The following is a 22924-nucleotide window of genomic DNA, read 5'->3' on the forward strand; positions in this document are numbered from 1 at the left end:
TGTCATTTTATTCCGTCACTTGTTACTTAAATTAATGCGCAAAACCCACAAAAATTATTTAGTGGATAAGAGTAATAAAAATATAGGCTTTCCAAAATGCTTGTAGTATCAAAGTTCATGAAAGCTTTCCGTGGTATTTTAAGTAAAAGCGAGAGAACTGTACATCGACGTTCACAAATAATTACGTACATTGATTGTTATTTCTGAATACAAGAAATCTTATGCGGGCTGCCATCAAGTATTCGCACACGTTTGGTGCTGTAAATCAAAACTTTCAACTGGTATCTCATGTTGCCGTCGTTCCAAATAATGGTTCGTCTTACCCACGTTGTCATATTCCCATCTTTCCCCTACAATATATCTTTGCAGCTTCTACAGCTGTTTGTATGTATGAAATTGATACCAGGTTTTTTTTTTCTGATACAAAATGTTAAAGTGTATGCTCGTGTTCACATTCGGAAATTATCTAAGTTTCTGAAGGAGAGACTCCAGTAGCGTGTTCACTAAGATTCGTTGACTCATGAAATTCTTTGGCGGAACACGTAAATGTCTTTAAATCTTTGGGAAGAGAATATGAAAAGAAGGTAAAGGTTACTATTCCCCACCCGCGCTTTCCCAAAGAGTGTGTGGGTGTGATGATGATGGTGAAATACCATGAACTATGTTTTATTTAACCCCCGCCCCTCCACACACATACACACAATCCGTCGGCAGATGCAAGAGAAAATAATTCTAAGTTATTTTTGCCGGGATTGCACTTTTATCATCCGTATACCGGAACCTGGAAAGTTAAAGAATGCCAACGAATGTAGAAGTGTTTTAGGATTTCGTCAGCCGTGTTGAGCGAATCCCCTAGAAGTGACTTAAAAATGGACGTCCTGTCTGTTCATTCTCTGCACCATATCTCAGCCGACACAGGCTGTCATTATACTCCCATTGATCGATTCTTTGGGTATATAACGACACTTTTTCAGCTACAGAGGTTATGTCGCTTGAAATAAAGTAGGAAGATGAATACGAATGATAAGTAAAGATTTGGAAGGGGTCGGTCGTTTGAAATCACTTTACCGACAACAGCTGTATACAAAAAGCTGTTTGAAAATTAAAATTTTATCAAAACTGGGATATTTGGGGCGACACATGGTACATAATTAAAGCATCTAAGAGTCTCGCATGCGGCCTGCAGGACGCAAGTTGGACCCACCTGTGCTGCCCGAATACGCACGTCATGTCACGTAGCGTCGCGTCGCGTAATAACCGAACAGTTAACAAGAATTTCAGTTTTGCCATACCACTTGGCTTGCTTCCACGGAGACGTGGAATGTGTGAATTCCTGGAAGGTAACCGCTGCTCCATCGTTTTACAAAGACACGCAACCATTGGAACTAACACCGGTGAAACGTAGTGTAAAAAACAGAACACGAACTCCAGGCGCAAGTGTGGTGGTACTTGTACAAGAGAAACGCAGAATTTCCGTCTGGTTCATGACGATTCCGATGGACACACAGTTTCATGATCCGGCACTCTGTGGGACGACTGCTTCGAGCCCCGCTCGGAATATAAATACAGCATTAAATGTTCTGTTCCCAGAGTGTTTACCCATTGTCACCTACTTGCTTTGTAAATGGTTTCTATGTGTGAGATTCACTTTATCGCGGTGGCGAATATGAAGATTTCAGTTTTCTGAGCTGTCGCGCCGTGCAGTCCACAGTAGAAGTTTACCGACGTTTCAGAGGTGATTGCGGCCTTTACCATCAGGCTCTGAAACGTCGGTAAACTTCTACTAGACAACAGGGCGCAACAACTCAGAAAACGCTGAACAACAATACAAAATAAAATGTAATAATTATATTCATTTCGATAATAATAAATGTATAACATTACAAATACAAAATCAAAAAAAAAATGAAACTAAATATATAAATGTATCATATTAATGATAATAATTAAATTAAATTCCTTTATTGAGTGATAATTCTCAAGTAAATGGGCTAAATAATATGCCTAAGCAATATAATATGTCAGTTCATCAATAGTGATACAGAGTATTCTGGAACAACTGGATGTTGTTTCCTTACCTGACGTTATCAGGGTGATTAAATAAAGGAGAATAAAAAAGGTTAGACATGTAGCACGCATGGCGGAGCTGAGGAACCCATACAGAATTTTATTAGAAACCCTTGAAGGAAAGAAACTTCTTTGGAGACCTAGGCGTAGATGGGAGAATAAAAATCAAAATCGATAGTATTGGAGTGAATTGGATCAAACTGGCTCATGTTAAAGTGTAATGACAGACTTTTATGAAGACAGTGATGAACTATGTGCTTCCATAAAAGCATAAAACGTAATGACTGGCTGAGCTACTGTTAACATAATTCTGCATTGTTTAGTTAATATGGATGGTATATTAGCACATTGTTAATACAACTTCGATGAATATCGTGTTAGTTCATGTAAGCAATATTGTTGGTCGGATTTGACCTATCTCGGCATTCGGCTGGAAAACAGCTACCGAACGCAGTGGTAATCGATTCAGGGTCTAGTCGGATTTCAAACTGCCGTTGTTGGAAGGAGGGTCGACACTCACGTCACTCAGTTTACCATCAACAGGGCGTCGCTGGAGTAACTGTGTCCTCAGATGCATGTGGAAATTTGGCGCCGAATACGACAAGACAGACCGGACTTTTTGAATCTGCTTAACGATTCTTTCTAAAGAGCGTTGGTTGTGTGACATCGATTGGTGGGATGATTATGTGACTGATGAATTGGCAAATATGAGGAAGGAAGCAGTAGTGGTCTGTTTTAGACTACTGTACCAAAATCTTGTCTAGGCCTACTGAGGATAGTCTCATGTAATCTGGTGCCTTTGAAATACGAAGCAGGAGTGTTAATGCTGGATCTCCGATTTCTGTTTCTTGGAATCATGGACGCAGACCATAGCCGTCGAATGCTATTGAACGAGTTTCGACTTACGTGGGACACTCTGTATATAATTCAGTGCGTAATGTCAAAACATTGTGACTCGTAGCGTATTCATAAAAATGTCTTACCCCTTGTTCCTTTTTCTGTCGCCGATTGAAAGCAATTCTTACAAGAAAAGTGAATGCCGTTTCGTTGGAAATGAAATTCCATTCCTGAACTTTCTTATTAAATCGCCATTGTTCTTTGTCTGAAAATGTATTCATTTCGCTATAAATCGCATCTGCTGTAGTGTTGCTGTCTGATATGTAAAACTGGGAGAATTACTTCCGGTTCAAAGTATTAAATAATCGTTGAAATACTCGTATAATGTAGTTTGTACATTTGTACTCTTCATTCAGAATTGTTACGGTGATTAAATCAAGGAGCATGATGTGGGCGACATGGATGGGAAGATAATATTAAAATGATTCTTAAGTATGTAGTTTTATAGTGGGCTGTTTTGTCATGAATCAGAATACTGTCAAACGACAGGCTTTTTTGAACACGGTGATGAGCATTCGGGTTTTATGAAACAATGGATTTTATTCTTTGACCAGCTGGACAACCTTAAACGTGTCGAGAAAGGCCACCATGAAGTTTGTTATAATCTCCAAGGTGGGATTTTCTTATTGAAGCTGTCGCAAGTAGCCAGTTAACTAGTTTCTTCATCCATGAATGGGCACGTATGAAGACAGCAACTTAATGACAGTCTAATATTGATATTAAATCTAGCACTAATGTTATTGACACGTGAGATGTAATTATTATTATGTTGCTAAGTGGAAAATCTTTTATAAATTATAATGACATCTGAGTTCGCATTAAAGGTATAATTAAGAATTTAGATGATAAATATACCGCTCCAAGCTTTTGCTTGTTTAATAATTGTTTTGTTCAAGGTATAATATAAATATTGTGTTACTCGAACTTTTTAAGGGAGTTGTATACATATCCGTATTAGTTCGAACAATTTTTCTGTGAGCTTTGTTTGGAAATAATTTCTCAAGAAAATTTTTGGTGTAAGAGGGATGAAACAATTTGGAAATGTTAGAGTAATATGTACTGAAGGGCTTTGTGAGGGAAATTAAACCAAGTCTGTTATGATGCGCTGGTCATATACGAGGTGCGATCGGAAAGTTTCCAGACTGCGCGTATAAAAACCCGTACACTTATCTCAGGTATTAAATTCATCCATCACCCTCGAAGTAGTTCCCCTGGGAGTGAACACAACGATCCCAGCGCCGCTGCCAAGCCTGGAAGCATCCCTGGAAATTTTTCTTTGTCAGCCTGTCAAGCACCATCTGCGATTCTGCCTGAATCTCTTCTATCGTCTCAAATCTCCTTCCCTTTAGCTGAATTTTTATCTTTGGGAAGAGGAAGAAGTCACACGGAGCTAAATCCGGCGAATAAGGAGGGTGCGGGATGACGGCCATGGTGTTTGAGGCCAAAAACCGCCGAACTTTGAGGGCGGTGTGCGCTGGCGCGTTGTCATGATGCGTCGCATGTGGAGTTCTTCCTTTAGAATCAGCTGACGGGTCCCATAGCCTATCCCAACAATGTCGCACAAGTCGTTGATGGTACGACGTCGATCTTCGTGAATGGCCTGCCGAATCTTCGTAACATTTTCGGGCGTTGTGCTCGAAGATGGTCGTCCAGAACGCTCGTCATCATCGACAGAGGTTCGGCCATTTTTAAAACGTGAATTCCACACAAAAGTTTGTGCACGACCCATTGCGGACTCCCCAAATGCTTGCTTTAGCATTTCATAGGTTTCCGTAGCCGTTTTGGCGAGTCTTTGGCAAGAGATTCAGGCAGAATCGCAGATGGTGCTTGACAGGCTGACAAAGAAAGATTTCCAGGGATGCTTCCAGGCTTGGCAGCGGCGCTGGGATCGTTGTGTTCACTCCCAGGGGAACTACTTCGAGGGTGATGGATGAATTTAATACCTGAGATAAGTGTACGCGTTTTTATACGAGCAGTCTTGAAACCTTCCGATCGCACCTCGTAGCTCGAGAATATGGGATGTGCGATGTTTTCACTACTAAAGCTGCCAGTTGGAAGTACAAGGACACGATAACATTATCAGAGATCTTTGGAAAATGGGTTGTGAGGAGGTCAAATGGATGAAGGTGGCTAAGGATATTTAATGATGGATTTAATCTTGTATTTCCGCTCTCAGAGAGTTAGTATTATATAGGTTATGTTTTGTGTTACCGCTGTTTTTTTATTACAAATACTTGCTGTTATTGCTGAGTTATGTGTTGCTACTCCCACTTCAATCCCACAGAATTCCATCCATTATTTCAAAATGTCGGATTAATTAAACCTGTGTGTTTGTATATGTGTATACGATAGCTGCTGTCATCTGTCGAAGTTTCTGGAAGTGTGGCTTTGTGTTATTAAGCTCCGCATTCTCTAAGCTTCGCGGCTCATTAGTGGTTTATTACTAAGAGGAAAGTTTGATTTTCGTAACATTTTGTGTGTGCTGAATCAGGCTTTCTGTCATCATGTGGGAATCACATTATTCACATTTTAGTTCATTATTAGGAATAACTTTGATGCTTGTATTTAAAATTCCGAAGTATGGCTGTTTTATGTGCTATTTCCGCAATTTATGCACATTTTAAAGCGACACCCTCTTTTGTGAAGTGAGAGAATTTATTAACTAGAACATTGACCTCATCTCGTGTAACGCATTGCAGTGGACGTTGCAACATTGTGGCAAGTTTTAGTGACATGCTGGTGTAGTAAATATCGTGCCTGTGGAGTCAGACGTACATTGGATAAGTCTAAATTAAATTTATGGTGTGAATACTGGTTCTAACATAATACATAAGGAAATTAATATTACTTAAGGTCTCATGAATGTGTTTGGTGTTCGTGCTACAGACCTGCAGAAAGAACTGGGTAGATCAGCATTGAGCGTGGATCGTTGGCACTTCAGACAAACGTTTTGTAAAGATGTACATACTGTAGCTTATGATATAACCAGATTTGTTTAAATTATTCTTTTTTTAGTCCTGAAAATATTACATATAGTAGTAATTTATTCTACTCATAGCCATTCACTCTACTGACTGAACTACTTTTCTCAGTTTCTGCTGTTCTGTACTGTTCCAACACTGGATAGTTGGGATAACTATATCACTTAGTTTGTTTCGTATATTTTTCTCTGATGAAAAGATTGTGATCAGATTCTGTTTTAAGAGCAGGTCTAAACCCTGTCTTCCGCTACTCACAATTTCTTTTGTTTTACTTCCAGGTTGAAACATCCAAACATAGTCCAGCTCTTGGAAACTTTTGAAGACAAACATAAGGTGTATCTGATTATGGAACTGTAAGTAAGACGTTAGTGTACCGTGTTACTGGTAGAATAAGACAGAATGGCGGTGAGAAGTTTAAAAGTGAAAGTCTCTTACAAATTCGAGTGTATGTACATTCAAATGCGTGTTTCAAAGGAAAATAGTGTAAATTAACTCTCCTGATAGATTTTATTACGAGAAATATTCATGGTTATTATTTTAGCACGTATATTTCGGAAGACAACCATCTTGCTTCCTACCATTGTCAGGTTTGGTAGCTAAAACGTTTTCAAACATTGTGTTATTTCTGTGCAAATTCTGTAGTAGCCAAAATTGTAGTAGGTCTCGTTGTTCATTTTTGATCCTTATCTGTATAACTTTTTATGGGATGTTAAACTAGGTGACATTCACGTTGATACTGTTACTTGTTTTGTTTAACTGAAGAGAATTATTTCGAGAGTAGACAGCAGTGCGTGTGCTATAAAGGTAGTAGACGTATTTGAAGATTTTTCTTCATTCTTCTCGTTTTATTTCTTTGTACATCACACACTTTCAGCTCTGTATCTTGAAACGTCTAACTTGCATAACGCATAGAGCACAAAATATTTTGATCATGGACGTACTGACGGAAACCTGTACCAAAGTAAAAAAAAAATCAAGGTATAATCAGTCCGTTACTCCCCTAATTCTAAAACAAGTGTGAAAATTGTAGCCATTAGTTGGCCCAATTTTAGTGAAAATTTGTATTTAATTCATGCCACTGGATACCTCCCCACCTTGGTATCTTTGTTATCAATAGTGCCGACAGGTAACAACCACTGGCACAAAGATTGTATGGCAGTAGATCTCCGTAACTTATAATAAAGTATTTTGAAGAAAATTACTTCTGTGCGAACCGTTTTCATGCAATTTCATCTCTGACGAATGAGATCAGACGTTCTCACTGCGGTGAAGACTTGTAGATATCAATGTTTTGGAGGTTCATATTGCCGTCATCTTCAGGGATATTTATTTTATGGTGACATGTTAAAAGATATTACTAATAGTGAGAGTGTTTTTTAAACCTACACAGTACAATTCTTCGGAACCCAATAAAGCACTATCTCAGATCAGGAACTGTGGGTAAACCGTGTTTTTTTTTAAATCTGTCCTCCGGTAATGATTGCGCAGGAGCGATGGATAGAATATGTTAGGTTAATTATCGTTATGAAATCCGCGAAACCTTTCTGAATGCCTGATGGCTCCATGTTGTTTCGCAGAACACAGTTTGCGAATCGCTGATGTAGCTAATTCGCCTGGACGGATCCTGTGTGGTTCATAACGATAATGAATTCACTGCAGTGAATTTGTCGCCGTGTGGTGATACTTCTATTGATTGATTGATTGATTGATTGACTGGTTAATTGGCCCCAAGTGATCCCGCTGAAAGCTCATTTTGTTGAATGTGGAACGTCTTGGCAGGTTGCATGATAATGTTGAAAATGTTTTTTTCTTCTGAATTCTAACGCCGTGTACACTCATAGGTAATTACCAGCGTTTCGGAGAAACATACTGTTTCCATCGTCAGGGCTGAGATTTTCAGTATGGTAAAACAGCTTTTGGTGTTCGTAAATCGCTTTATATATATATATATATATATATATATATATATATATATAATATTATATATATAATATTATTTATTGACTTCGCATTTTATGTTGCTGAATCGTAACACATTTAAGGGCACTGTAATGTCGAATGACATGTGAGGGTGCATGTGGGTTAGACTATGCGTCATGTATTTGAGTGGTCTTAATACATTACTGTCCCCGTATTCCTCTGGAGGGGCGAACTAATTGCAGGGTAGTACAAACCAAAGGCCAACACTGTAAATTCTGAAGCACGCCATTTGACACCGCCCATCCAGGTCTCTCCTTGCTAATCCTTACAACGTGTTTATCTAAGATACGTCTTAATATTGTCGTACCATCACTTTCTTGGTCTTCCTAGTAACCACTTTTTTGCAGTTTTTGTATCAAAATGCGTATAAATTTATTGTAAACTCATTACTACTAGATCTTTAGTGCGATTAAGAATTTTGCTGACTGGTAATGAGAGCTTTGGCGATAGTCGTGGGCTGTTTAGACGTATTAAAACTAGAATCCGGCGGAGAAAATAAGAGAATTGATGAATACCTGCGCCATGAACAGAAGGAAGGAGAGAGAAATGTAGTCTGTTTCGAGATATTGACCTAGCATTCGCCTAGAGGAAACAAGAATGACGGAACGACGGAAAACTCATTCAGAATTCCTAGTTGTGTGCATTGCAGTTCCTTCCGAATTCGAGACAGACGCTTCAATGTGAAATGAACTCATTCAGTATAACAGCCCGCTGCCTGACCCAGACTCCTATCGATCCAAACTTCGTGGCCTATTCATCTTAGATAACTTTTATCTTATTATGTCGATGGCCACCCTCAGAAGTCTCGAACGAGAAGCTAGCTGCGGCCGTGCAAGGGAGGTTTTGCGGGCTTGTAAAACTTCAAACACAGTTCTTGCACATTGTTCGTAGACCCAGAAAACTTTTCAGAACTTGGAAACCAGCGTTCGAGTTTTCAATCCCTCCTTTCAAGAGTCACTACGTGCTATCATTACTACAGCGAAACGCGTTAATGACATCGTATTAAAGTCTAGGCATGCATGGGAGGATAATATTAAAATGGGTCTTAGGGAAATAGGGTTTAGATTGCATTCATCTGGCTCAGGATAGGTACCGGTGGCGGGCTCTTGTGATCAGGTAATGAACCTTAGGGTTTCATGAAAGGCGAAGAATGTCTTGACGAGCTAAGCTTCTGAAGATAAACTATGCTCCATGGAGTTATGGACCCATATTTTCATTACCGTGTTCACAAAAGCCCGCCATTTGTGACTGCCCTCAACCAGCTGAATGCAGTCTGCAGGCACCATATTTATTTGAGACCAGTTTCAGTATTAACCTTCCATCTAAATCAAGGTCTCTCAAGTTGTCGTCCGTTTATTCGTTGTTTATCAGTCGAGTTGTTAATATTTTTGTCGACGTTACAGTTAGACATTAACAGTACAGCTCCTGTTACGTTGTTGATAACACAGTGAAGTTAAAACCGATATTACATAGGATTCAATCAGTGTTTGATTCAACGGTTCTGCGTCTCCACGATCCACTAAGACTACTTAATGTAAACACTAACCACCTGTAAGTGTTGATGGACAGATATAATACCACACTTCTTCTTATTCGCCCCTGCCTTCCATTTTGCGCAGGACTACTCGAGCCACTTGATCATGTCTTCACAACGAATTATGTTGTCGTTTATTTCATACTTTGTGCTAACAAAAGCGACCTGAAAAGATAAATTGGGCGGGCTTTTTTCAGTGGCATGCGCGAACACCGCCAACTCTTTGTTAGTTCTTGTTTCAGTTGTTACAGAACAGCTGATGGGTGGTCGTATGGCCTTAGGTTACTTAACCATGCTGTCGATGTATCAGCGTCAGCAGCAATGGTAGTAGTAGTAGTAGTAGTAGCAGCAGTAGTAGTAATAAAAAATCTTAAGTTTGTTGTCTTTCTTTTCCCTAGTCTTTCCAGGTAAATGACAGTGTAATAGCTTAAAATAAACTGAGATCGCTACTTTTCAAATTCTTCCCAGTTTATCATTCGTGCCTAACTTGTGTGTATGAAAAAGCGTGGTTACATAAATCTATGCATAAACGATGCAGTATCATGTGCAGGGTCTAGGCACACACTCCCATATATGTCGATGTTGGTCTTGTGGATTGTAACGCCATGCAGATTTGTAGGTAGCTACAGATGTCAGTAATAGTTGTATTCAGAGTTGTAGCGTTGTGTTGTCTAGTAGGGGTTTATTGACATTTCAGAGGCCCTTGCTGTCTTCATCATCTACATCTTCCTAAAGCTTTTCGTGCAAGATCCTGTTGAAGATAATAGCTCGAAATTTTCCAGAAGCCCGATATGCATATTGTAATTGATATTGTAATTCGCCACGTAATACGTTTCACAGTTATTGAATCATTGACTCGAGGTGTCCGTAGATTAATTTGTGTTTTTTAACATCCGTCACCTTCATAATTTGATTTGCATTTAATCAAAGGATGGCTTGGCAGGATTCTGTGAAGTTGTATATAATATATACTGAGAAGTTTCTTTTTTGAAAAACAGAGAATATATAAATAATGTTAGTAGCATTTAGCAGTGCGGCGTTGTGTTGTAGCAGCGGATGTAGAATTTCACATTTCAAATTTTGTGTGCACTCCGTGATCCCTTCAAAACAGCAAAAATAGTAAAAAGGTGATATTGAAATCACCGTGAAGTACAATAGGTTTACTAAGAAGTGTGCACCGGGTATTGGTTGGTAAGCCTGAGGGGAAGAGACCTATGGGGAGACCTAGACGTAGATAGGAGGATAATGTCAGGCGGGATCTATGGGAGATAGGAGTTGAAGGAGACTGGATTTTGTTGGCCCAGGATGGTGGAGGGCTTTGGTTAATTCGGTGATTAACCTTCGGGTTCGGTAAGCCATCTAGTTAGTCAGTTAGTTAGTTAGTATAATCTTTCACTTTTCCTCCACCCCAATGGAGGCGATGTGGATGTTGAATCGGGAAACGGATTGAAGGAGTCAGGGTGTTCTGCATCAAACGAAAGGATCTGAAAATGGTTGAAGATGTCTGTCTTCTGGTATTTGCAACGTGTAGTCTGGTAGATATTGACGACGTTTCAGTGTTTACTGCCTCGAAACCAAAAATCAGTTTAGTTACCATGCTGCTCAGCCGTCCTGCCATCTGCTAAATTACAACTGAATTAAGTATATAAACCTTTACCACTATGGCGACAGCGTCTTCGGAGGCAGAAAAGTCTTAAGACGCTAGAACCACGTTATTATAGAGGGCTTTAACATTCTCATTGTGGCCCCATAACTCTAGAAATTCGGCAGAAGTGCTTTACTTAATTTCATGTACTTGACACAGGGTCACTGGCGGCGAGTTGTTTGACCGGATTGTCGAGAAGGGTTCATACACAGAAAAAGATGCATCCGATCTTATTCGGCAAGTGCTGGAAGCTGTGGACTACATGCATGAACAAGGCGTTGTTCACAGAGATCTCAAGGTATGGCTACTTACCATTAAGTATCAGACTTGATAATAAGTGAGAGAGTCGGGGGTGTGCTGCAGAGGCCCCGGGGGACTCACGCGAGCTCCTTGTTAATTTTTCAGTAATTATCTGAACCCTTTATCGGCATAGTATCAATTTTCCAGGTGACACGCCAGTATCAACATAACGATAACACACTTTCTTCTAATTTCATATGCAAATATGCTTTCATGCTCTTCTAAAGTTTCTTGGATTGTGTGACTGGAACCTGGACATTCTATACAGTTTCACTCCATCTCTGTCAACTGTCGCGTGTTATCAGTGTTGGACATTAATTCTTTTTTTCTTGTTTCAGCCGGAAAACCTCCTATACTACAGTCCAGATGAAGACAGTAAAATCATGATCAGTGATTTTGGACTCTCCAAAATGGAAGATTCTGGCATAATGGCCACAGCATGTGGGACCCCAGGCTATGTGGGTGAGGCTTTTTCTCGCCCTCCCCTGGTGCATCTGTACAAGTAGGGTCATAGTTTCAAGTGGGTCATTGCACAGAGATGCTCGTCGCACTCGTCACGTGGTTGAAATTCATAGTTTTATGTAGACTGTATTACTCCCTCTTAAGATATCCGTTAATCTTCTGTCTTTTCATTATACATTTATTTTTGAAACATACTGTAGTGTTATGTTTAACTTTACCTTTAGCACATACAAAAATGATGATACACATTTTTGTATATATTATACAATATGATCGATTTTGACAAACTCATCATTATCATGTGTTATTTTATTTTGCGTGTGTAGCAAGGAGGCTTTTCACGGTTGTTGGAACATGCAGTTTCTTGTATTCTTATCAACTTGGTTGGTTGTATAACATTCCTCGTTGCTTAAATAATTGAAATAATACATGATTGTAAGTTGTCATAAAACTGCACTGTATTATATAAAGTATACAAAAAAGTGTGTGCGCATGGCAGAATTGTATATAATGAAACAAAGTTCTATTTCTTGCCATCAATTTGCACCTTGGATGGACAGATTTTTTATGATTTTAATCCCCACAGTCACACCAAAATAATTTTAAAATTTAAGATCTTTTTGAACAATTTTAATGAATTATAATTTTAGACTAACTGAAAGTGCCAGTCCGGAGTTGAATGAAATTTACATGCTCACTCATAAAAAGACAGTATCAGTATTTTTGCACATCTACGTGGTAGCGAGTAAACATAATTTATGTTTTTGTTTCTTTCATGAATATAATTAAAGTGGTAGCTACCAAATGGAAAATTAAAACATTTTCTGCTTTTTTCTGGTGTTGCACAGGTGCATAAATAAGCACTTAGTGCCAAGGACGAGTTTCATAAACAGCGTCCCCATTCTAATACCAGAGAAATCTGCATGTTATTTGTCCTCCTGCACATTAGTGGCCTGGAAGAAACCGTGCAAGTTAAACAGCTTTTTTTCCATTTGCTTTGTATGGGTCATAAATGTGGCCAGTGGAAAATATTTTTGTATAAGAACAATGAAGTGTTCAGCTTTCAATATTACGTGATTAATTACGTCACGGGTTTTACGGATCACCTAGTTTTATTAGGATAGTGAAATCTAGGAGGCTACAATGGGCTGGGCTTGTATCTAGGTTAAGAAAGACAAAAAATGTGTAAGAATTTGGGTAGTTAGAGCTCTTGGAAAATGACCCCTCAGTAGACGAAGAAGTGTGAGAGTAATATTAAAATAGATATTAGGGAAACAAGTGAGAATAGGAAGTGGATCAAACTGGCTTTTAAGCTTCACGTAATTACTGACCTGTGTATTATATACCAAGGAAGTTTGCATTAAATAAGATATTTCTTCTTTAAATAAATTATCTTCATGGGATGACAAACATTTAACGTATTGTCACTTGTTTTTGTGGCTATTATCAAAATTATAGGCTTAGTTCCTAGGTTAAACCACTTTGTTTTCTTTGATTTACTCGTGAGTGAGCAATTTGTAGCTGAATATGTCTGGTTATGTGGATAGTCACATAGTAATGTGATCTGTGTTTGATCCAGTTAGTGAGAGGCCAGCTTCAGTGTTTAAGAATGCTTATTGGCTTGGATTGAAGAACTGGAACATGTACCACTTGCTCAGTCTGTATTCAATCTATGTTCATGTTTTATTTTGTTTTAAGAAGGGTATAAAAATATTAGTTTCCTTCTTTGACAGAAATTTATCATATGAGATTACATACTCAAATTTTTCTCTTCAGTTTCTTTTTTCTTGCTAAAATACGTTAAATTATGAAAATCCATTCCGTACATGATCATATACTGCTGTTTTAATGTTTTGTATCTTCAGTTTGCTGCATGAGTTAGAAATGTCTCCATTTATTCACTGTCTTATAATACTTCAGCATAATTTATTTATGTTCTTCTCTGATTACCTACAATAAATTACTTAAATAGTAAGATGTAAGTGCAAGAAGAGAGACTGAAAACTTCTCACATTTACTGTACCACACTCTATCAGCATCCTTGGTAAAAGCTCTTAAATATCTTCTTCTATGGCTATCTGGTCTGTATTCGGTCCATGGCCTCCTCAATTCTCCTCTTCTGTTAGGAGCTCTTAAATATGATGATGTTAATAATCTTGTACCTGAAAACAAACAGAGCAACGCGGATGCCAGGATTGATGCAAGATATTTAAAGATACAATTTAAAATTAGTTTAACCCACTGTCAGACCTAATGCATTCGATTGTATTAAATTCAAGTGGTTGCTTCCGTACTGACATTATCAACGTGTAATGACTTTCATATATAGCGTATAAATTTGCTTACTAGGGTCATGATACAATAAAATTAAATGGCCGGTGAAATATCCAAGATCCACTTCATTTGCTTGACACTTCAATGCTTTCGAAATTGTCTTACCCTTTTGTGTTTCTAAACATGGTTCCAAGGCTGTGTAGCGTAACTTTAAAACAAGAGGTTTAGTCTTCTGTAATTCAGTTAAGACTGATAATTGGATTTGTTTATTTTTTATTTATTTATCTCTTCATCCATTCATGCCAGTAGCCTAGTTTAAAGAAACATGATCCATTGTTTTCTTTTATAATGGTTGTCTGATTATAATGTTTGCTTTGTTCCAGCTCCTGAAGTACTTGCCCAGAAACCTTATGGCAAAGCGGTAGATGTTTGGAGCATAGGAGTTATATCTTACATTCTTCTTTGTGGATATCCACCATTTTATGATGAAAATGATGCAAATTTGTTTGCCCAGATATTAAAAGGTGTTGTGTTAATCTTTTAAGTATATCTTTGTCTATGGGTGTAATATCTGAGTTAACAATGTATAAGTTTCTTTAGTTTTTTGTGTCGAGGTTTTACTAAAACAAAGTGAAAACTAGAGTTATGACAACTTATATTTTACTCCATAAATTATATGTTCTGTGTGAAGAAATTTTGTATAATGAAGTTTGAGGATGTAAAGATTTCTCAAGTTTGTTGTAATGAACTCTTGCTGACAGGAACAAAGAACTGGATTATGTAAACATATATAATAATTACATGGGTTATATGTTATTTGATTTGTTGAAATTTGTTGTATTAAGTCGTGGTAAGTATAAGGAAATGTTTTGGATTATTTACATTGCATTTTATTTGCATACACATATTTTAATATGCATGTGCTCTTATATAATATTCATATTATTTGGTTTCAAGAAAACATACTGAATTTTTAAATTCATTTAAATTACTTCCTTTATGTAATTACTGGTCACGTTATTTTGAGAATGAACTTGTTAACTCTGAAGTGTTGGAAGTCAGTGATTTGAAAGCATATCATCTGTAAACATTCATGGATATGATAATGTGAAAATTATGAATACAAGGAAAGTAAATCTAATAAAAAGGCAAAAATCTCATTGATATGAATATCTTAGACAAAATAATTCTTTAAAGATTTAGAGTACAGAACTTCACCATATTCTCCTGAATAATGTGACTGGGCAATTCCAATAACAAGTACAGCATGGGAATCTCAAGATAAGTATCACAGAATGTGAATGGAATACTGCAAGTAATGCATCACAAGCATAACTTTTGATTTATGATTTTTAGAACATTGTGTGATTAAAATTCTGTCCTAGTCCCATCCTAGAGTAGCCTTCCAAATCTATACAGTTTTCACTATTCTGATACCATATGTGAACATTCTGTCAGATAATTATTTAATTAATTATTTATTTTTAATCTTTGAACTCCATTTTGTCTGTCTTATCTCTGAATTTGATAATACAACAAAATATCTTTGTAGCTTTGAAAGTATGATTAATTTATGGCCCATTTCAGGTGAATTTGAGTTTGATTCCCCATACTGGGATGACATCAGTGACTCTGCCAAAGACTTCATCCGTCAACTCATGTGTGTAGATGTAGAGAAGAGATATACCTGTCGCCAAGCATTAGCACATCCATGGTAAGCAACTTGAAACAAGTTTCACAGTCTGTATACAGATCCGGAAATCTAAATAATCAAAGGATACTTCTCAATATTGCTTTTTCAAAATTCAGATGGCCATAATCATAGTCTGTTTGAGTTGCTCTTTTATTTTTTTAACACAATGAAGAATTGTGTGTTCTGATAACAATATTACAAGGCAATAAATTAATTACCCAGGGTAGCACAGTTAGTGTAGTAGTAACTGGGCTGTGGGCTGGATGGCTGGGTTTCGTTTCCCAGAAGCGGCAGGGATTTTCCCTTTTCCACCACAACATTTATACTTGCTTTGAAGAGGTGAGCTGAGGTTAAGAATGTATAGAGCTATTCCTCAACTCCTCAGTTTGTTTTGATGACATAATGCTTAATTATCGTCAGAGACAACTGTATTTGTTTTATTTGATATGATAAATGAGCAGAGTTTCTTGATAGGGTCACATTTCAGAGAGGTATAGCTAAGAATGTCTTTTGATTATTGTTAAAAGGGGGTGAAAATTATTAGCAGATTCCACTACTAACTACACTACCCTCCTTTAAGAGGATCTGTAAATTCTAGGTTCATGTGTGTTTGATTGTCCTTTTCTCAGGTCATTTTAATTTGTATTCTCATTCCACCCAGACATGTGCTTTGTACAACCATTCATAGGCCACAACCACTCCTGTGCAAACTTACCAGTTCGGATTTTATCATGGTATTAATACCACACACCTTGAAACATATTGGGCCACTGTAACTATTTATATGCCCCCTACTTATACTGGTTTCATTTACTGTGCATAACAACTAACTAAATGCAGTAGGGTTCTACTTGAGAAGCCTATAGTAGCTCAGGTAGTCAAATTCCCCACCTTTTATGGAACCTACGTTGTTCACAGGAGCCTGTCGGTGGCCCCTATCCTGAGGAAACTGAATCCAGTCAACACCTTCCCACTCTGTTTTCATAAGATTCATTTTAATATTGTCTTCCAATCTATGCCTTGGCCATTCAAGTGGTCTCTTTCCTTCAGGCTTTCCAACTAACATTTTGTGTGTGTTCCTCATCTCCCCCTATGAAACCTTTCTTATCTTATCCTCTTTGGTTTGATCATTCTAGTAATATGTGGTGAAGGGTGAAAATTGTGCAGTTGTATGGTTCATAAAATTAACAAATATTGGAAATTGGCGCTGTGCGGCCAGGAGCCATAAGTGACCATTTCAGTGTGTAAAAGGTAATAATAATTAAAATTCTGTATAAGGCAGTCATTTGATAAGCTTGTAAGAAGAGGCGTAGTATTTTCTAAAACATAAGGTTTAACCATTTTGTTCTCTTACAGGATATCTGGTAATGCTGCCAGCAACAAGAACATTCATGGAACCGTGTCTGAACAGCTCAAGAAAAACTTTGCCAAATCAAGATGGAAGGTAGTACACATCTACACATTTATCACTTGAAAATAACTTATTTTATCTTTTCAATTTTTTTGTCTCCATTGCTGTGTGAACAATACCGCTTTCAATCCTGTGTGCCAGAGGTAGGAGTACCCCCTTTTCTGCCCCCTAATCAGTTATATTCAGTGAGTAAACCAAGGTGAATGAGGTTTCGGTTCTAAGAATTATTAATTCTTGTCCTTGTTATTATAAATGACATAATTTTTTAGTGTATAATTTACTTTCTCAAATGCAACTAGTATCCTTTTTTTGCAGGGTTTCTTGTAACAGATTACGCAAGTATTCTTGTTTGGAATTACATATATTGAGTTTGTCTGCCATCTGTAGATAGGTCCACAGAAGTATTTATTAGCATTGACTGATTACAGAAATAGTAAAAAGAAGTCTGACTGTTTTAAAGGATTAGAAGACATATAATGTTGCCAGCAGTAATAGGAAGAATGGAAACCACATTTCACCAGTACTTGTTTATTGATGTAGAAAAAACAGTACAGTTTTATAGCTGATTATTTATAAGTATTAAAGTATAAATAAAAATGCCCGAAATGTTAAAGTAACTTAGCCTGGCAGGATTTACTGCATATTAGTAATTGACAGTTAAATATGAAGATATGTAGCTGTCTTCTGGGTTGTAGCGCCATGTAGTCTGGTAGAAGTTTACCACCATTTCAGAGGTCCTTGCTGCCTCCATCATCAGGGCTATTATCACCCTGAAATGTTGGTAAACTTCTACCAGACTACATGGCGCTACAACCCAGAAAACAACTATCTTTGGACTCTGCCATGAAAACCTCAAATCTTAGACAGTTAAATATCCTCAATAGACAGCTGGCTTTCATGCATCATTATGTATAATTAATACATATATTATTTAAACTTGAAAGTTCTAAATTAAATTGATGTGGAATTGTAAATAGAAGAGTGCAACTTATTTACAAATTGGAGTACAAGTACTTAGAATCAGAATTAAATAGGCCTACGAACATATCCAGTGTGAGCACTTTCTGGTAACCGGTAATACTATCACTTCTTCACTTGAGAAGGTGATGGAAAGACTCCCTGGGTTGCAAAGATTGACACAGCACTTTTGATCCCTTGATTGCACGGTAGTAGGTTCTGTGCTCTGCCCCATAGTGCTGACTGACTGTTACAGTCTTATAATGTGGTCTCTGATTTTAGCCAGTTATATCAGCACTTAGTGTATTAGGTTTCTCAAGTCATATTTTAGATTTAGTTAAAATTTTGTACCTTTTAAATTCAGTGTTCCTTTAATAAACCTTCTGCTGCAGTAACTTACTCTGTTGTGACTGCATAGCCATAATACTTCTTCTTCTATGGCTCTCCGGTCCGTATTCGGTCCTCTGTTAGGTCCGTCTGTCCGAGGCTTTGATTGAGGTTTCGAAACATCTTCCATAAAACTAACAAATCTCAAATCATTAATTGAGGGATGAACTGGCAGTTTGAATAGTGTGACTTAATCCCATGTTCTGGAGGAATGTATTTACATTATTAATTTCCATACGTGGAGCTGTTATCAAAGATCATCAAAAAATTCTGTGACATTCTTAGGGCACTATATATCCCCCTCTCTCTGCAAAATAAGCACAGTATTTTAACATTACAGTGTGATAAACTGTACCATCCTTTATGTATCGTCATGAGCTACGTGTTGGATCGTGATGTAATTTATTGTGTCTGAGGCATAACTAACTAACTAGATGGCTTAGGGAACCCAAAGGTTCATCACTGAACTAACCAGAGCCCCCATCTGGTCCCTGTCCTGGGCCGAAGCATAAAGTTTGATGGCGTAATTCACATGACCACAGTCCAGACATTTTAAGTTTGCTTTGGTGTCTCAGCTTCAAAATATAGAAAGGTTAAATTTCTCTTCACTATTGCCACATAGTTTATTAATGAGATGTCAAATAAAGAATGCTTAATATTAAATTCTATGTGGTTTTCTGTTCAGCATAAATTGCTATAAACCTCATTTATTCAGATATTTATTCTTGAAAATCCTAGTTTGTGGTTCTTTGGTCTCTGTCTTGTTACAACTCACACCACTGGCTGCTGTTTTGCAATTTCTAATATGTTCCCAAGCTTTTTCATCTTATCACCACTCTTGGTACGATCTGAAACACATACACGTCTTTACATTGGTTATCTGATAAATAAGAATTATCTACATAGAATACTGAGAGTAATACATTAGTAGAATTTTTTGTTTCAACATTAAATGATTGATGATAATGGTGAAATAGGTGGGATCACCTGAGGACAGTGGTAGTAAACTGTACTTTGTAACTCTTTTCTGTATTATTTGAATTTACTTTATTATAACACTATCATATGAGGCCACCTATGTGACCTTATACATTATGCTGTAGTCAGTTATGCATGACACAGGATTTAATATTACCAGTCTTCTGTGTTACATGTAGCACAAGGTAAAGTTACATTTTTCTTCTTAGGTGTTACAAGGAATAAACATTTTGTTAAACTTTTACGTATGCCATAGGGTATATATTTTGTGTTTCCTCATTCTATATTTTTATTATTAGTATCATTTTCAAATTATGTGAACAACACGTTTCTTTTGTCCTCGTTGAACACCAGAATTAATTTTATACATAACATAGTAGCCAAACATTATTTTCATAATTTTATAGCAATTTTAGTATAGTTTAAGCATTTGAATTTAAAAAGGTAGTAAAACTAGATATTATCAGAACTTTACATGTAATGAGACTCTTTGTGAAACAACCAGTAGAATGTTCCTACCTAATACCTGTTACTGTTCATCAGACAATATTGAATGAAAAGAAAACAGATTTACATGGAGTCATACATGATGCAGAGAGACAATTTAGGAGGTACATACAGGCTGATAGGAAGGTGAACATTTGTACACAAAGAAAGATGCATCTAAGCAGGTCCTGAGGAAGACACACACAACTGTAGATATAGATGAGAGAAAAGATTTATGAAATAGGTGTACGAAAGCAGTTTGTCGGATACAGTTGGATAAACAAAATGTGTGTATTGATGAACACAGAACAGAGAAGACGGCAAACACAAATAATCAAGATTTTCAGTTCATGATAGGATTTTATCTTATTTTTAATCACATTTTCACCAGAGTTGGTATCCTGTTTATCATTATATTTATGTTTGAATTAAAGACAACAAAAAACTGGACATCGGTTTTCCTTTTGAACCGTTAACACAGTGGGCAATAAAAGTGTCCAAATTACCTGTGAAACCACTGTACAGAAATGCTTATCACACAGAACTGACAATTATTTTGACTTTTCTTTGTAGTCATTCAGGTGCTTGAGGAGGTAATTTTAACTACGTACATTTGTATATAAACGTGTTTTTTCTACATTCTGTAAAACTGTTTATAAATTGTAAATATTTTAGTCCAGCACATAGTTATAGTAACTGTAATACCTCTAAAGTTCATAATAAGGATTAAATACAGTAACACAGTAGAAGCTTTAATGTATTTATACCCTCATTCTTATTATGTACCCCCCCCCCCCCCCCCCCCAATTTGATGCCTGTAACAAAAGTTCTCAACATTGGCTTTAGTCATTCTGTTGAGGTTATGTGGTACTGTCATGTCGTCTAGGTTCCAGATCTATTTGTATGTTGTTTATTCAATTCTAAATCATACTTACAAGAACCCCTCACTTTATAAGTTAGCTGCAACTTACACCAGAAGAAATATTGACCAGTTCACTGGTGAATCATGCAAGTACATAACTAAATACCATGAATTATAAATTTATTTAAAATATTGCTTTTCTTCATTTATTGTGTATTACAGCTGAATTTGTTGTGAACTTCATGTTTAAGCTAGTTTTCAGATATAGCACTTGGACTTAGGTTTCAATACTATAGGCAGTTTTGTACTTTGTTGGAAGTGACTGGATTCATATTGTTTTAGTAATACCTCTCTCTATATTTTCATGTTTGTCTAACTGGATTGCGTTGACATTTTATATGTCCCATACTCTTCCACAGACATTTTATTTGCTATATATTGTTTTTATTTACTTTCTTCCTTTTCTAATTGTGCTAATTATCTGATTTCTTTGGTACTGTTCACAGTTATGTACATATGTTCTGGACTTTTTTGTAGGAATTTACCTTTGTTTCTTTGTTATTTTTTTCCTCTCTTTCCATCATAGTTTGAAGTGGTAAGACTATGATTCTAGAATTGTGGTTTGTAACAGTAAGATTTTCTAGGCACATTTTAAAATACTTATCATGTGATATGAATTCCATTGCAAATACTAATTATAAGATTGTTTTAGGAACAGTTATTCTGTGCAGAGAGTTTTAATCTTCACATTCACTCACTCATTCATTCAGAACTCACATTTATAAATATGCTGATTATAACTGAATCTAAAAAGTGGAATGGCATTGATCTGAATGGAATACATGCTTTGAAGACAAGCTATAAAGCAGTTCTTCCACCATTATAATATTTTATCGTGTGTGTATATATGTGTGTCAACCCTTGGTATCCATTTTTAATTGCTTTCAGAAAAATTTCACTATTAAGGGAACACCAAATACAGAGTAATGTATTCAGATATTAAAATTATAATTAATTCCAGGGAAGTCATTAACTTGAACGCTAAATTAATTTTTTGTGCACAGAAATGCTAACAAAGACTAGCCTTGGCACTGTCAAAAATCCTTTAAACTGTCTGCCTTATGAAAGTGGAATATATTCCCTTTCAAGAAATTAGAAGGGAATTGGTTTGAGAACCTCGTACTTGGAGTGTTTCTGGTACACACATGAGCAGCTGAGAAACTACCAGCTGCTGAGTGACAGGAAATGACACAGTGACACATGAGTCAGTGGATGTAAGAACCAATGACAGATTTGGAAAAAATGGTATTAAATAGAGGGTGATGGGTATAAGAAATGACAGACTGGGAGGTCAGTGGATATCAGGAGTAGTCCGCTGTGTGCGTGTGTTTGTAACATCTTTAGATGTGCTATTACAGTAAGTTTCTGTTGGAAATTGTCTCACAGTATAACAGATACCCCAAGGGATTGCTTGTTCATTTACTTGTTTTTGTTTAAAACATTATTTTATTATTATAATATTTTAAAGAAGCAGAGACATGCAGAATGGGTGTGTGAGTAATATGAAATAGTGACAAGGACTGCTGATTCTCCACTGTGAGATATTTGCTGCAGTTCTTTCATTAACAATATTGAGATATTTCTGTCATAAATAAATAGAGAAAGTATAATTTAGGGAATACATTTTTTCTTTACCCCCTGCTGGGCATACTAGTAGACATTTCTGGAATTTATTTTGAGTTTGCAGACTCATGTCCCATACATTATGTAGATGTTTGTGTTTGACATTCTTGTTGGGTTCATTATCATTGGTTCAGAGAATTTCTGTCAATTACCAACACTAAGAAGTAGTGAGACTAAAGAAGCACATTGTGAAGTTGTGAAATTAAAATACTTTCTGGAACATGTCAATTTCTTTTAACCTTAATTGGTCAGTTACTGTTTAGTTAGAAATATCTTTGCAGGAGGCTGACATAAGTGTTTGTGGTCTGTCAATTTATCCATGATATA

The 22924-nt window shown here is 36.8% G+C and overlaps 1 protein-coding gene across 4 annotated transcripts in view; it reads left to right on the forward strand.

Moving 5' to 3' along the window:
• The window catches only part of CaMKI (Calcium/calmodulin-dependent protein kinase I), a 109132-nt gene that overhangs the window by 74152 nt on the left and 12056 nt on the right, over nt 1-22924 (forward strand). For all 4 annotated transcript variants that reach the window (XM_022062050.2, XM_022062048.2, XM_087355889.1 and 1 more), the window contains 6 exons: nt 6224-6298; nt 11264-11402; nt 11743-11866; nt 14524-14664; nt 15728-15854; nt 17190-17277. In XM_022062050.2, the coding sequence (XP_021917742.1) occupies nt 6224-6298; nt 11264-11402; nt 11743-11866; nt 14524-14664; nt 15728-15854; nt 17190-17277 (694 nt within the window). The remainder of the gene's footprint in view (nt 1-6223; nt 6299-11263; nt 11403-11742; nt 11867-14523; nt 14665-15727; nt 15855-17189; nt 17278-22924) is intronic.

This window comes from Zootermopsis nevadensis, unplaced genomic scaffold (assembly GCF_977971745.1).
Source record: "Zootermopsis nevadensis isolate Lab colony 2312 unplaced genomic scaffold, Znev_1.0 Znev_ptg000025l, whole genome shotgun sequence".
Taxonomy (NCBI): Eukaryota; Metazoa; Arthropoda; class Insecta; order Blattodea; family Termopsidae; genus Zootermopsis; species Zootermopsis nevadensis.